The sequence below is a fragment of the Microcaecilia unicolor genome, chromosome 6, assembly GCF_901765095.1.
Source record: "Microcaecilia unicolor chromosome 6, aMicUni1.1, whole genome shotgun sequence".
NCBI lineage: Eukaryota > Metazoa > Chordata > Amphibia > Gymnophiona > Siphonopidae > Microcaecilia > Microcaecilia unicolor.
In genome coordinates, this window is record NC_044036.1 from 168,898,881 (window position 1) to 168,914,815 (window position 15,935).

General features: G+C 42.5%; 1 protein-coding gene across 1 annotated transcript in view; it reads left to right on the plus strand.

The window, feature by feature from the left end:
* The window catches only part of TAMM41 (TAM41 mitochondrial translocator assembly and maintenance homolog), a 128,659-nt gene that overhangs the window by 90,177 nt on the left and 22,547 nt on the right, over window positions 1-15,935 (plus strand). The window contains exon 7 of the mRNA XM_030206201.1: window positions 9,072-9,134. Within this exon, the coding sequence (XP_030062061.1) occupies window positions 9,072-9,134 (63 nt within the window). The remainder of the gene's footprint in view (window positions 1-9,071; window positions 9,135-15,935) is intronic.

Sequence of the window (15,935 nt, forward strand, 5' to 3'; positions counted from 1 at the left end):
TAGGTTCAAGTTTAGTCTTCAGTTACTTCAGGAGGACTTCGTGTTCAAGTTTTTTTACTTGGATTCTTCAAGAGTTGAGACGAGTTTGTGTTACAGTGAGCTGCTGCATTCCTCTCCCCTCCGTTTTACGGGGCTGGATTGAGACTTAAATTCTGCCGGCACTCCCTCCCGCTTCGTGCGGCTGTAGGGCAGCTTTGTACCCCTCCCGCTTCGGCGGTGTTAGGGTCAGTCAGCTCCTCCCGCGGTTGCGGTTGCAGGATAAGCCAGATCCCCCCGCATCGGCGGGTGTGGTGTCCCTCCCCCGCTCCGCGGGGATGAGCTGGACGGATTCCCCTCCCCCACTTGTGTGGGGATGAACTGGGTTAATTCCCCTCCCCCGTTTCGGCGGTGGTGAGCTGGGTAGAGTGTCCCTTTGTGGATGTAATTCTCTAAGTGCTGAGTCCTGCGGATGGAGCTTTGATATCGACATACTGAGGAGTTTCCGGCAGCACATGACCACAAAAGTTTGCTCTCTATCTCCACCTGCTGGTAGATGGACACAACCCACCAGTCTATGGATTGATCAGCTATGATTAATGGAAAGAAAATTATCAGGTATGATACATAATTTTACCATCTTGTCTCTTCCCACCCTGTCACCACCAGCAAACTCCTGTTTGCCAGCCATCTCTGGGAATAAAAATATCTTTTTTTTTTCTGAAGTGCTACATTTTGTTCCTGGTGGATAACCAAAGGTAGACCATTCCACTCCACTTGGTTCTATGCTTTCCTCATTTCCCTTATAGAGGGTATCTCTAATTGGCACCCTGACTGGATCTCAACATTCATCCTGGTGTATACCAGTTAATTTTCTTCCACAAGTCCTCTGGCCACAAAACCCGAAAAGTAACAGTTAACTTAAAATGTTGATCTTGCTGCTATAGGCAAGTAATGTAGTTGGGCCACGGCCTAACAGATCACCATCTTGGAACTCCTAGAATCACTGTTGCTGCTGCATTTTGAGCTGCCTGTTACTACTGCTGTAGACATTAAGGAGTCCTTTTACTAAGGTGCGCTGAAAAATGGCCTACGGCAGTGTAATCACAGGTTTTGGGCACGCACAGAATCATTTTGCAGCACACCTGTAAAAAAGGCCTTATAAATTTTTTGCCGAAAATTACCGCGCGTCCATTTTGGGTCTCAGAACTTACCGTCAGCCATTGACCTAGTAGTAAAGTCTCATGTGGTAACCGAGCGGTAAAGACCTCTGTGTGCCAAACGCCACTTGGTGTGAATCCTATATGCACGGCAGAAAATAAAAATTATTTTTCGGCCGCACGTATCAGACATGTGCCGAAATTACTGCAAGAGCCACACGGTAGCTTATGCGGCGTAGTAAAGGGCCCCTAAGGCAATCTAATATACAGTCCATTGCAGTAGTCCAGATATGGCTGGCTTAAAGTCTGCACGAATATCCGAAACACTACCGTCTCCCAAAATGGTTGCAGACTTCTCATCAGCTTTGTGATACTCTTCTTTAAATTACTCTGGCATCTCCCGTCTTCAAAGATGCACAATGCTAGTAAGGCTACCTGTGTCCTAATTTTGTAACAGTTTTATCTTTGCCTTTGTTAGGGATTGTAGGTACAGTATATTTTAAGACCATGACCACAATTTATTTTACCATCCTTTTGCTCAAAAAGAGCCTATGTTATGATTTCTGGACATCTGATAAATAAACTGAGTACCCTCGGTACTGGCCCTAAAGTGACTGACTGGGTTAGGAAATGGTTGAGTGGAAGGTGACAGAGGGTAGTGGTTAACGGAGCTCATTCTGAGGAAAAGAATGTTAACAATGATGTGCCACAAGGTTCGATTCTTGGCTGGTTCTTTTTAACATTTTTGTAAGCAATGTTGCTGAAGTGCTGTCTGATAAAGTTTGTCTCTTTGAGGAAGATACCAAAATCTGCAATAGGGTAGACACCCCTGATGGTGTGAATAACATGAGGAAGGACTTGGCAAAACTAGAGGAATGGTCTGGATTTTGGCAGCTTAGATTTAATGCTAAAAAATGCAGGGTCATGCATTTGAGCTGCAAAAACCTGAGGGAATGGTACAGTTTAGGGGGTGATCTAACAAAATACCTTGATCAACAGTGTTAAATACAGCAGCTGAGCCATATGAAAAGCAATTCTATGAGCTGAGGCCTAGTTTACAGGATTGTAGTGCTTAAGCACATAATTGGTGCCAGTATTTAGCAGTTATGTGTATAAGTACTAGGCAGCACTGTTCTATAAATATTGTGCCTACATTGTTTATTACAGAACTGTCAGAGGAGGGACATTCACATGGACTGAGCATGGTTGTGTCACCAGGAAGGGCATAATCGAACGGGGTGCCTAAGTTTTCATGAGGGCGTCCTCGCAGGACGGCCCCGCGAAGGGGCGGGGAAACCCGTATTATCGAAACAAGATGGACGGCCATCTTTCGTTTCGATAGTACGGTCGGGGACACCCAAATTTCAGCTCATCTCAGAAACGACCAAATCCAAGCCATTTGGTCGTGGGAGGAGCCAGCATTCGCAGTGCACTGGTCCCCCTCACATGCCAGTACACCAACCGGGCACCCTAGGGGGCACTGCAGTGGACTTCACAAATTGCTGCCAGGTACGTAGCTCCCTTACCTTGGGTGCTGAACCCCCCAACCCCCCCCCCACTCCCCACAACTGTACACCACTACCATAGCCCTAAGGGATGAAGGAGGGCACCTACATGTGGGTACAGTGGGTTTTGGAGGGCTCACATTTACCAGCACAAGTGTAACGGGGGGGATGGGCCTGGGTCCGCCTGGCTGAAGTGCACTGTACCCACAAACTGCTCCAGGGACCTGTATACTGCTGTCAGGGAGCTGAGTATGACATTAGAGGCTGGCAAAAAAACATTTTTTAAGGTTTTTTTTTTTTTTTTAGGGTGAGAGGGGGTTGGTGACCACTGGAGGAGTAAGGGGAGGTCATCCCCAATTCCCTCCAGTGGTTATTTGGTCAGTTTGGGCACCTTTTCAAGTCTTGCTCGCAAGAAAAAATGGACCAAGTAAAGTCGGCCAAGTGCTCATCAGGGACGCCCTTCTTTTTTCTATTATCGGCCGAGGACGCCCATCTCTTAATCAGGCCCCAGCCCCGCCTTCGCTACAGTGCCGACGCCCCCGTGAACTTTGGTCATCCCTGCGACGGGAAGCAGTTAAGGACGCCCAAAATCTGCTTTCGATTATGCCGATTTAGGTGACCCTGAGAGAAGGACGCCCATCTCCCGATTTGTGTCGGAAGATGGGCGCCCTTCTCTTTCAAAAATAAGCCTGCAAGTGACATACACAACTTAGAGTACTGTCAGTTGCATGTATTTCTTAGCACCCTTAGGTGCATCTGCTTATGAAGGCCTTTGACGTGGCCTAAGTAGGTGCACCAAACTTTTTGCATGCCAGTGCAACTTTGTGCTTAGGCTTTGGTGCACCCTTATGCCATTATAGAATTGGTCCTAAGCCCTTCCCTTTTTGACGCCTAAAATGAGGCATTAATTTTTAAAATTTCCACCTTAAGGTTTTAGAATATAAGCGTTGCCATCTTTGGGATAGGCTGAAGGTCCATCAAGCCCAATATCCTGTTTTCAACAGTGGCCAATTCAGGTCACAAAATACCTGGCAAGATCCCAGAACAGTAATTTTATTCTGCTTGTCCTAGAAATAAGCAATGGATTTTCCCAAGTCTGTCTTAATAATGGCTTATAGACTTTTCATTTAGGAAATTATCTAGACCTTTTTTTAAACCCTGTTAAGCTAAGTGCATTTACCACATTCTCTGGTAATGAATTCCAGAGTTTGCTACTAAGCTGGCCAAATTCAGCTTAAGTTTTGAATCTCCCTCAGGCTAGTGGATATATGCCCCATATTCTTATCCTCACAGGTTTCTTATTTGTATTTTTTTTCCAGAATTGTGCTAGGCTTCTCTCTCTCTCCTATTTGTTCCCACTGAAACTTATACTTTTATCTCTTGACATTATTATTGTACTGGTCTTCTGTTTTCTCTTTTCACCTCTCTCATTACATCTCCTTGTTGAACTGTAGATCCTTTGCCATCTTGTATGAAAAGCAGTTAATCAAATTAATAAATTTTACACATCTACTAGTTTTATTAATATTTAACACCTTTGTTTGAGAGCCAAGGCAGGTCATCCAACAAAACCACCAACACAGAACTTGAACTGTGATCCGATTGTGGCAGTGGGTTTAGAAATCTAGACCAACATAATGACCTCTGAAGTTGTGAAGCCACTGCTGACTCAATTACTTTAGCTGGGAAAGGTATATTTGACTTAAGGTCTGAAATTTTCATTTTAATGTACCCTAAAATGTAGCCAAACAAACAAAAACTTTGCACGAACACATTCCTAGTTCATATATTGAAACCTCACTGGTGTGCTGTGTCCCCAGTCCCTGGGGTTAAAAACCACTGCATTAACCTTCTAAGCCATCTCTGTTATAAAATTGATTAGCTCAGTTAAATTGTTGATTGGGTCTCCAGTGGCCCTACTAAAGCAGGAGACACCCCATCCCTTCTTGACCTACTGATTGTAGAAATAAATATCACACCCGGAGGGTTGTCAGACCAGAAGTTTCACTGATGGTACAGTATCCTGGGAAAACAACATCCACCCCACCTTCCTTCCTCCTACACCTCCCTAGAATAACTCAGCAGGTATAGCTAGGTCAATTGTTTCTCACCCTATTTACACTAATAGGTTTTGTAGTGCATAATACATCTGTTTGTTCCTCTGTAACCAGGTCATGCATAAGAGGAAAAATTTTACCAGTGTTAGATCCAACATTTAACAGCAGTAAATTTAGCAAAGGATAATCTCCCCTCAGATTTCTTTAAGTTCAGTCATAGTAGCCAGTCATTATTGGAAAGAAAAGGCAACACTTTGTCCATTTGAGTCTTTTTTTTGTTATGTAGGAATCTTCCTGTACTATACTTTGTTTTAGTTTGTGTCACACTAATAGCCAGCTCCCCAGATTCTCCATGGGGACTCATCCACCTATATTTCCCACACATAGTCTGAAATGAACCCCTAGCTTAAACTCAACAAAGAGACAAAGTTACCAGTTTTGGGGCTAGATGCACTAAACTTAACGAGCCAGCAAGTAGTAAACCAGGATATGCACAAAAGGGCATTGGCCTGTCACAGTAGCAGCTAAAGAAAGCGGAATGCAGATGAGCAAATTAGTATTATAATGTGTACAATTCATATTATAATGAGATGCACTACCGTTTTCCGATCCCCTTACCCTGGAAAACCTAATGGGAGGTCTGCACTTCTCGTTGGGGCTGCTGTGAGGGAATCGGAAGAAAAAAAAAAGAGAGAAACCCTGCAAGTAGGGTGAGAGATTTTCCTGTTTCCTTCTTGACATCTTTCTCTGCGATCAGCTCACTTTCTCTCAGCTCGTGGGATTCCCGGGAAGTTGCAGCTGGAGGTGAGGACCGGATCTCATGCCCACGCTCCAGCCCTGGGGGTGTCTTTGAGTGTGAACGGGGAGGGCAGGGGTAATACGAGGGATGGTGACAGCTGGTCTGGATCCAAGGCAAACACTTTATTCTTTACTTTCCGTCTCTCCCGGCGCTGGCAGGCAGCTAAGCCCTTGTGCAGCAGGATCAGACGTGCTGCTAACACCCCTTGTTGTTTTTTGAGTAAAGGACGTCCTTGGCATGCGCAGAGCAGCCAGCATAACGCTTGACTGCTTTGCGCATGCTCAGCTGGCCAATTGGCTTGGAAGGCAATCGCATGCAAATGAGCTTGCAGTGAGCAGCTCATTTGCATGCAATTTCCTTGATGCATGCCCATTTCTTACCGATTCGCTAAGGAATTGGTAAGGGAAGGGCTTTAACGTTTTTTTTAGTGCATCTACCCCTTGGTGCCTTCTGGGCTTCCAAAGAGCCTCACAAGGTTTAGCCCCCTTTGGCATACTCCTTGTTAAGCCCAGGAGTGATGTCGGCATGGGGCTGGGACACAATGGTATATAAGCAGGGGCAGCAGAAAGTTCTACTCCCCCCCCCCCCCTTTCAATCCCAAGTGTCCTTTATCCATTTGAAGAGATATATTTGCATGCATTAAAGTCTAAAAATGTTGTTAATGTGCACTAGTGCTGTCCAATTCACGATTTGAATCAATTCGTCAATTTTGTTTTGGAAAAAAATTGGGAGTTCCGATCTGGGATTTCCCCACCTCCCTCCCACACGCTGTCACCCAAGCCGCTGCTTCCTTCCCTCCCGCTGTCACCCAAACCGCTGTCACTGCTTCCCTCCCTTTTTCTCTCTGTCACTGAAGCCACTGCTGCTGCCCAAGGTCTCTTTGTTGTTAGCGCAGGCAAGAAAGTCTCTCTGTTGGCGCGCAGCCGGAACAGGAACTCACATCAGGTGGCGAGACCTGCAGCTGAGCCAAGCAAGCCAAGTAAGGAGGTTTAATAGACAGGAGTGGAAGTGAGCCGCCTATCTAGTCCACTGTAAGCAAGTAAGCCAGTTTGACTAATCTGTGTGTCCACTCCCCCGCGCAGCCATCATTGCTGAAAACAAAGCAAGCAAACCTATGAGCTGCTGCTTCCACGTTTTCGTTCTTTATTGTTGATCCACATCTATAACAAGTCTAAAGCTGTTCCAGTTGGATAGGCAGTTCCTTAAGTGGAGGAGAAAAGACATAATTGAATATCACTAAAACAGCTTCACAAATTATTGTAGCTGGTAGAAACAACAAATATAAACTCTGTAGTTTGTGCCCATTTTTCTTCACTGTTCTTCTATACAATACAGATGGCCAGATTTCAGTGAGGATATCCTGTTTCCTGATGGGTTTAATTTAACAGTTGTAATCTGCCTTGGGAAGCCTGGTGTTATAAAGATGATGGAATATATTGAAATTAAATGGAAGTAGAATTAAACTTTCCTTTCATTGGGGCACATGGAATCATATCTTCATCCGTTTTGTAGAAGTTTACCTTTTATACACACAAATGGATTATTCTGTTTTGAACATGTTTCAGGGGCAAGCAACCCATTGGTTTAGCTTTGAGCAGCAGCAATAAAATCACAAAGAAAGGTGCACCTGCCGAAAAACTCGTTTATGTTTTACAGGCTTTTGAGGAAGGCACAACAATTGCATCTGAAGAACAGTATGTTTCTGTGTATGCCAGCCACCTCTGTGCCCTCAGAAAGAATTTTTTCTGCTTCAGGACAAATTATAGCTGCAAGACGCAGTTGTCTGAAGTCAGCCAAAGTGGACAAAATGATTTTTCTTAATAAAAACTGGAAGATGTAGGACTTGACCAAACGCATTAAATAACACTGCATGGCATGCTCACACTAAAGTTTTCCTTTGTTCAATTGCTGCTGACTTTTTGTTTTTTTACCCTGTGTGTTATAATATTAGCATGTGGGCCTCACTATTTCAATCAAGTTAAATCAAATTGAATCGAAAAACCAATTTTTTTTGAAAGAATCGAATCGTACCGAATCGAAATTTTTTTGACTGAATCGGACAGCACTAATGTGCACAGATATGTAGCATGCATATCCATTTGGGATGGCCTGGGGACTAAAGCAATAGGCAGAGTGCAGGCTCTTTTGTTACGAGCTTCTAAGGTTAAAGAATCATCAAAAGAAGAGAAATTTGTGTCCTCATTTTCCTCATTCTTTCTTCTGCCATTATCTTCCTTTACCCAAACATGTGGAATATCTATATAAATAATTCCCACCTCCAACGTTCTGAAGCTGCCTCCGTGCCGGTGAAGCCCCGAAGCCTTGAAGCCCTGTAGTGTTCGTAACCTCACAACCGCCCTCAGCCCCGCCCCCTGCACAATACATCACTCAGCCACTCACAGACAGCACCCCTCTCACTCCCGCTCCAGCCAACCCACTAGCACTCAATGAAAGCTCCCGACCCCTTCCCCCGCCGCCACCACCAAGAACTTTGCACCCTCCCACCGCCAACCTGCCGTCGCCCCCCTCGGTGCATCACCCCCCCCCCCCCTCCCGGCTACATCAATCCCCTCGCAACCCGCAGCTGCCACTGGTAACGCTGTCCGGTCGCTGCTGCTTCTCCTGTTGAGCAGCAGCGGCCGCTACAAAAACAAAAAAAGCCATAAATGTTTTTAAACCTCAAACGCGGCACCGTAGACAGCCATCAGGCATTAGCTGTCGGCTCTGCAGCCGCTCCTCCTCTCGCCTCCACGTCACTGCCCCTGGAGTAAGACCCCGGAGGAGCGCAGCAATGTGAGAGGCGAGAGGAGGAGCGGCTGCAGAGCCGACAGCCAATGCCTGATGGCTCTCTACGGTGCCGCATTTTAGGTTTAAAAACATTTATTGCTTTTTCTCTTTTGTAGCAGCCGCTGCTGCTCAACAGGAGAAGCAGCAGCGGCCGGACAGCGTTACCAGTGGCAGCTGCGGGTGGCGAGGGGGTTTGATGCCCCGGGGGGAGGAGGAAGGGGAGAGTTGCTGGACATGGGTGGCTGCAGGGGGGGGGCAGGGGAGAGGGAGGTGGGGATGGGGTCCTGAGACCAGAGAAGTGGGGGTGGGGGCACACACTCACTCATTGTCTCTCACATACACTCTCTCTGACACACTCTCTGTCTATCACACTCTATCTCTCTGTCACACACACACAGTCTCACACACACAGACACTCTGTCTCTCATACAAACACACACACACTTTGTCTCTGTCTCTCTCTCATTCTCTCTCTGACACACACACTCCATCTCTTAAACATACACACTCCGAGGAAAACCTTGTTAGCGCCCGTTTCATTTGTGTCAGAAACGGGCCTTTTTTACTAGTGATTGAATAAAAGTATTCTCCTGCAGGAGAAAAATTTAATATATCTGAAGATGTGATGAACTGTTGAGTCTAACCTAAATTGAAAATGTAAAATTTTATTATTTTTATTTTTCAAGTTAGAAAATAAATTATCTATGGTGTTAAATACAAGTCAGTCAACAAAGTAACTCCATGATGAATAACATCTGTGTGTGTATGTGTCTTTTCTTACTTCCAGGCGTTTCTGAGATTGTGAAATCTTCCAGTCTGTCACAGAGTGCTAAAGGAATATTAACAGCTGGTAAGATTTGCTCTTATGTTGTACTTTGGATTTTAAGAGAGAGGTTGAGAAGACTGATAACATTAATAATAATTACCCAGTGTGAGATTTCTACTGTTGCCAACTACTTCACTGATTTTCTTTTGAACAGATTCTGCTTTGCCAGCCATTGGCAAGACATTAATGACTAAGTGTATATCTTAGTCATGCAAGACCTAAAATTTAATTAACTGACTTCAAACAGAGTCATGATTCACTGGGACCAGAATTGCACCCAGTAAGGCTGTCTTCTGGAAGTTGTTTAAATTACTGAAAATTTGAACTTGCTAGTTTCTGTCTGCTTTGTTTGACTTCTAGCTCAATTGGAAATTGAACCCTCATTCACAACTACCTAGAATGTGTATCATCTTTTATATATGGAGGAGTAGTCTAGTGGCTAGTGCAGCGGACTTTGATCCTGGGGAACTGGGTTAAATTCCCACTGCAGCTCCTTGTGACTCTAGGCAAGTCATTTAACCCTCCAAATAAGTACCTGTATATATACTATGTAAACCGCTTTGAATGTAGTTGCAAAAAAACACAGAAAGGTGGTATATCAAGTCCCATTCCCTTTCCCATTTTCCCAATATCTGCCTAATTCAGTCCATCATCAGAGAAAGCCTTCATTCATGGACCACAAGCTACAGCTTCTTCTGGAATCCAGCTAACTCGGACCGTATGTCCGTCCACTAGTTGTCACTGCTGCAGAATGATTGAGACTCCCTCCAATTTAAAGGTCTTGAATGCTGTCTCAGTAATCTCATGGAGCAAATGACCTGACATAGGAATGAATAGAAAACAGAGAGTAGGTTAAATGGTCAGTATTCTCAATGGAGAAGGGTAGTTAGTGGGGTTCCCCAGGGGTCTGTGCTGGGACCGCTGCTTTTTAACATATTTATAAATGACCTAGAGATGGGAGTAACTAGTGAGGTAATTAAATTTGCTGATAACACAAAGTTATTCAAAGTCGTTAAATTGCTGGAGGATTGTGAAAAATTACAAGAGGACCTTACGAGACTGGGAGACTGGGCGTCTAAATGGCAGATGACGTTTAATGTGAGCAAGTGCAAAGTGATGCATGTGGGAAAGAGGAACCCGAATTATAGCTTCATCATGCAAGGTTCCACGTTAGGAGTCACAGACCAACAAAGGGATCTAGGTGTCGTCATTGATGATACGTTGAAATCTTCTACTCAGTGTGCTGCTGCGGCTAAGAAAACAAATAGAATGTAAGGTATTATTAGGAAAGGAATGGAAAACAAAAATGAGGATGTTATAATGCCTTTGTATCGCTCCATGGTGCGACCGCACCTCGAATATTGTGTTCAATTCTGGTGTCTTTAGAATAGGGGTGAGTAGGATGTTGCCATTTTACTTAGGGAAGAGACCTTATTGGAGTAAGTAGTTTAGGTGGGATGTGAGGTCTGCTATGAAGCAGTCGGAGGCGGATTTTATTAGGTAGCTTGGGCACGTATCCAGTTTGCAGTGAGTGACGGAGAACTTATGAATTGCCTGGGTGACTTTCGGTGGTGAGGAGAGCGAAGTTTGACCAGGTTCGGTCCGCTGGGTATTCTCCTGGAGTTGGGTCCAGACTGTTGATGAAATTTTCGATATCAGTATTGTCAAGAGGAAGTGTGTTACGTAGATTTACAATTTTTTTTCATTGAAATATTTGGCAAGTTTGTCTACGGATGGGATGTCTGTGTTGGTCATGGTGACTGAGGTGGTATCTAGTAGTTTGTTTACGAGTTGATATAGTTTCTTCGTGTCTTTGTAGTCTGGTCCTATTTTGGTTCTGTAGTATGACCTTTTGGCCTGTCTTATTTTCTTTGTAGTTGTTCCCAAGCATTGAGCGTGTGCTCGTCTTTTATTTTTTTCCATGCTCTTTCGAGTTTCCTGGATTGTGTTTTTAGTTTTTTCAGTTTGGCGTTGAACCATGGTATCGAGATATGTCTTTGTGATGTTCTTGTTTGTAGTGGTGCTATTTCGTCTAGTATGCTTCTGCATCTTTTGTCCCAGTTAGAGAGGTAGTGTATGGAGTTCATTTGTGTTGACCATTCGCTATTGTATATTTTTTGCCAGAATGTTTTCGGGTCTATTTGACCTCTTGTGCTGTAGGATGTGTGTTCTTGTAGATGGTGTGAGCTCTTCTTCCGGCAGTTTAGGGATAGGTTGAGTTTGTAGTGGTCGGGGCATGGTGTTTCTGACCACTTTATATCAGCTATTATTAAGTTTTGGTCTGTGGACAATTTATGTGAGATGAGGTCAAGTGTGTGCCCTTTGACGTGAGTTGCTTGTGTGTGCGGCCATTTGAGATCCCATGAGTGGGAACTAAATAATTGTTCTTTCACATTGGTCATGTAGCCAGTGTGCTATAGATCAGTGGAAGAACTGTTAGTCTGCAAGGCACTGTATATTTGTCCGATGTTGATATGCTGTCTTACATGCTAAAAGTTTGGACTGAAATGTTACACTTTTTTCCCCCCAATATGATTTGAGAGTACAAATATTTTCTTCTGTTGGTTTTTCTGTAGTCTTATGAGTAATTAGTCTCCCATGTTGATTGAAGGGTAGCTTTGTGTTTTCATCATTTAAAGATTGTTAAGAAAAGAGCCCTAGCCAGAGACACCACTGTGACTTGCAGTTTGTATTATTCAACTTTGAAGGCTGTAAGCTGATTGATCAGGCTGTGTAGCATGTTACTTTCAGCATTAGTTATTGATTATTGCACAGATTAGTTGATTTTTCTTACAGGGAAGATAATATCCCTCTACACCTACCACTTGACAGCTCTTTAATAATAAATGTACTTTTCTTAATAACTTTCATGTTCCCGTCATGTTGTGAAAACCCCTTGAGACACATTTCTCATTTAAAACCTTCTTCGTGTCCTTGATAAGGCTGTGATCAGGAAGGATCTTGTTTATAGTAATTTTTTAATAGCAAATTTGCCAGTGGTTTACATATCCTCAGGTCCTACTTCCACTGTTCCTGGAATGAAAGTATTCTTGTACAGAATGGAATGTGCTTTAACAATGATGAGTTGGTGAGTAATAGAGGTTGTAATGACTCAGATTGGTGTAGTACTTTATATGGAAATATTTTAGGACTTATTCTGCAACAGAATTATTGCCTCAGGTAATACATTGAACCTGCTTTGAGTGGGAAAGCGCGGGGTACAAATGTAATAATAATACTAAACACTTTACCCGTATTCGGAACAGCAAAATATTTTAAAGCACCTATATAAGTACATAAGCGTTGCCATACTGGGACAGACCAAAGGTCCATCAAGCCCAGAATCCTGTTTCCAACAGTGGGCCAATCCAGGTTACATGTACTTGGCAAGATCCCAAAACAGTACAATACATTTTATGCTACTTATCCTAGAAATAAGCAGTGGATTTTCCCCAAGTCCATCTTAATAATGACTTATGGACTTTTTGGAAACTATCCAAACCTTTTTTAAAGCCCACTAAGCTAACTGCTTTTACCACAGTCTCTGGCAACAAATTTCAGAGTTTAATTACATGTTAAGTGAAGAAATATTTTCTCTGATTTGTTTTAAATTTACTGCTTTGTAGCTTAATTGCGTGCCCCCTAGTCCTAGTATTTTTGGAAAGAGTAAACAAGCAATTCACGTCTACCACACCACTCATTATTTTATAGACCTCTATCATATCTCCCCTCAGCCGTCTTTTCTCCAAGTTAAAGAGCCCGTTCTATTTGCTTTCTTAGCCGCCAACGCACACTGAGCAGAGGGTTTCAACATGTCATCAACAAGAACACCTAGATCCCTTTCCTGGTTGGTGACTCCTAATGTGGAACCTTGCACCCACATAACTGTACTTCAGGTTTCTCTTTCTCACATGCATCACTTTGCACTTGCTCACATTAAACATCATCTGCCATTTAGATGCCCATTCTCCCATTCTCGTCAGATCCTCGTATATTTTTCACAATCCTCTTGCAATTTAAAAACTTGGAATGACTTTGTGTTGTCAGCAAATTTAATTACCTAACTAGTTACTCCCATCTCTAGATCATTTATAAATATGTCAAAAAGCAGCGGTCCCAGCACAGACTCCTGGGGAACCCCACTATCTACCCTTCTCCATTGAGAATACTGACCATTTAACCCTACTCTCTGTTTTCTATCCTTTAACCAGTTTTTAATCCACAATAGGGCACTACCTCCTATCCCATGACTCTCCAGTTTCCTCTGGAGTCTTTCATGAGGTACTTTTTCAAATGTGTTTTGAAAATCTAGATATACAATATCAACCAGCTCACCTTTATCCACATGTTTGTTCATCCCTTCAAAGAAATATAGTAGGTTGATGAGGCAATCCATGTTGGTTTTCTCTCAGTAATTTTGTTCTTTATAATAGTCTCTACTATGTTGCCCGGCACAGATGTCAGGCTCACCTATAAGCCCTTATTTAGCTAAGCACCTAAGGTAGGTGGCCAAATTTTGACTGTCTAGATTTGAGTGGTTTAAACTGAAAATCTAGACACGTATAAATTAAAAAAAAAAAATCCCAGCAGTTTATTTCCCCTCGCCCTGAGTCGCTTTTCCAATCCCTTATCCTATCCCCGAATTAAGGAATTTTCCTGTCATCTCCCCTCCCCCACTTCTTATACCACCTGCGCTTTAAATATCCCAGGACATCTTACATCTGTCCCCCTTCCAGAACCTACTTATGATTCTGGAGGGTCTTAGTTTTTCTAGTAAGTTGAAGAATGTGATCTCTCTCCTGCTGGTAGGAATGTCACAACACACAGTTTGCGAACACAGAAAAACAATATTGGCACTCCTTATTGTGAAGTATAAAATGGAGAAAAGTCTGTTATATAGCAATATTTTGTCATAGTTATAACCATGATTACTACTCAAGCACTCTGTCTATGTTAACACCGTTTTTCTTTTTCAAAATTTAGACTTCAGATTTCCGGTGTGTTTATTATCTGACATAAACTACACCTCTCCGTTGTATGTTTATATTGACAACGGGAATCCTCATTAGTCTTAGTTATTAGAATTTTTTAAAGTTTTTTCTTTCATATTAACTAAGCACTTATCTTTTGGCTTTTCCTTTGTTGGCTCTACAGTGCGCTTCTGTTTCGTAATTTCTTCGTCTGGAGCAATATCTTTAAAGTGCCAATTCTTGTGCCAGTTATGACTTATCGCTACTGAGCTTCTCAGTCTTGTTTTCTCATAAGTGAGAAAACAAGACTGAGAAGCTCAGTAGCGATAAGTCATAACTGGCACAAGAATTGGCACTTTAAAGATATTGCTCCAGACGAAGAAATTACGAAACAGAAGCGCACTGTAGAGCCAACAAAGGAAAAGCCAAAAGATAAGTGCTTAGTTAATATGAAAGAAAAAACTTTAAAAAATTCTAATAACTAAGACTAATGAGGATTCCCGTTGTCAATATAAACATACAACGGAGAGGTGTAGTTTATGTCAGATAATAAACACACCGGAAATCTGAAGTCTAAATTTTGAAAAAGAAAAACGGTGTTAACATAGACAGAGTGCTTGAGTAGTAATCATTGTTACAATTTTTTACAAGCACGAACATAGTTGTTTCATAGTTATAACCAGCAGATAAAACAGTAATCATCGGCCAAAAACTCGATCTTTGTTCATGTAACCACACACAAAAAAAGCACATATTTTACCAGCTCAATCCCGATGGGAACCCATTTTGCCCAAGTCTTCATCTGGAGACTTCACTGTGCTTTATCAAGTTTTTACTACTTTACAGCTCACTCTTAAGATTGTGGCAGAACCTTTTCCAAATGGTGCCTGAATGATGGCACTTTAAAAGTTTGGCTTTCATTAATACTGATAAGTTCTTCAGATAGCAAGCCAAATTGTTTTCTTACCCCTCTCCCATTTCCTAAAGTAGGACCTTATCTGCATCATATGTCGTAATTTTTAAGGCCTATCCTTTGTGTCCACTTTTTTTTTTCCATTTTCAATACAATGGTTCACAGTTGATCTGTCTTTCCTGTCACTGCTTTCCAATTATCTCTGTATTTATCCCATCCCTTCTTGAATTCACGGTTTCAGACTAAAAATAGAGCTCCACTGACACGTAGAAAACAGTGTTCTCCGCAACTCATTGCATTGTTTTAAGCAACAGTGCATTTGAGCCATCTTCACAATATGGCATTCAATAAATTGGGTCTACGGAAGAATTTAATTTCTGCAAAAATCATTTTTCAAGATTATGGGGATGACTTCTGTTTGCTACCACCAACAAATGATTTTAATGAGGACATTTCTAAAATAAAAATTATGTACATTGTTGTTAACCAAAAATGTGTTTCTGAATCCTAGTGAGCAAGACACTTATTCTGTTCAGCATTTTAGGACTGAGAATTTATGGGTATGCTTTTCAGCAGTCTCTGGGGGTTTATTTACTCTGTAGAAGATGTAACGTGGGTTTATTGTTTTTAATGTAATTTTGTTTTTATATTAATTTGGGATTGTGTGTTTCCTTGTTACCCGCATAGTTTTTTTTGCTGAATATAAGTGAATAAACTAAACTAACTAAACGTTTGTTTACAGTGGCCTTTGGCCTTGTGTGAATCCCATTTCAGAATGGGATTACTGGAAAGCATTGCAGATGTTTTATCTCACGATGCACAGCTTGACTAATTGGGTCTGGACAGTCACTGTTCTGTAATTAGCACACCTTGCTCACATGCATTGCTTGGCAGTCTGTGAAAACACAACACAGGATTTCAACAGACTTAGTAGCTTTCTCC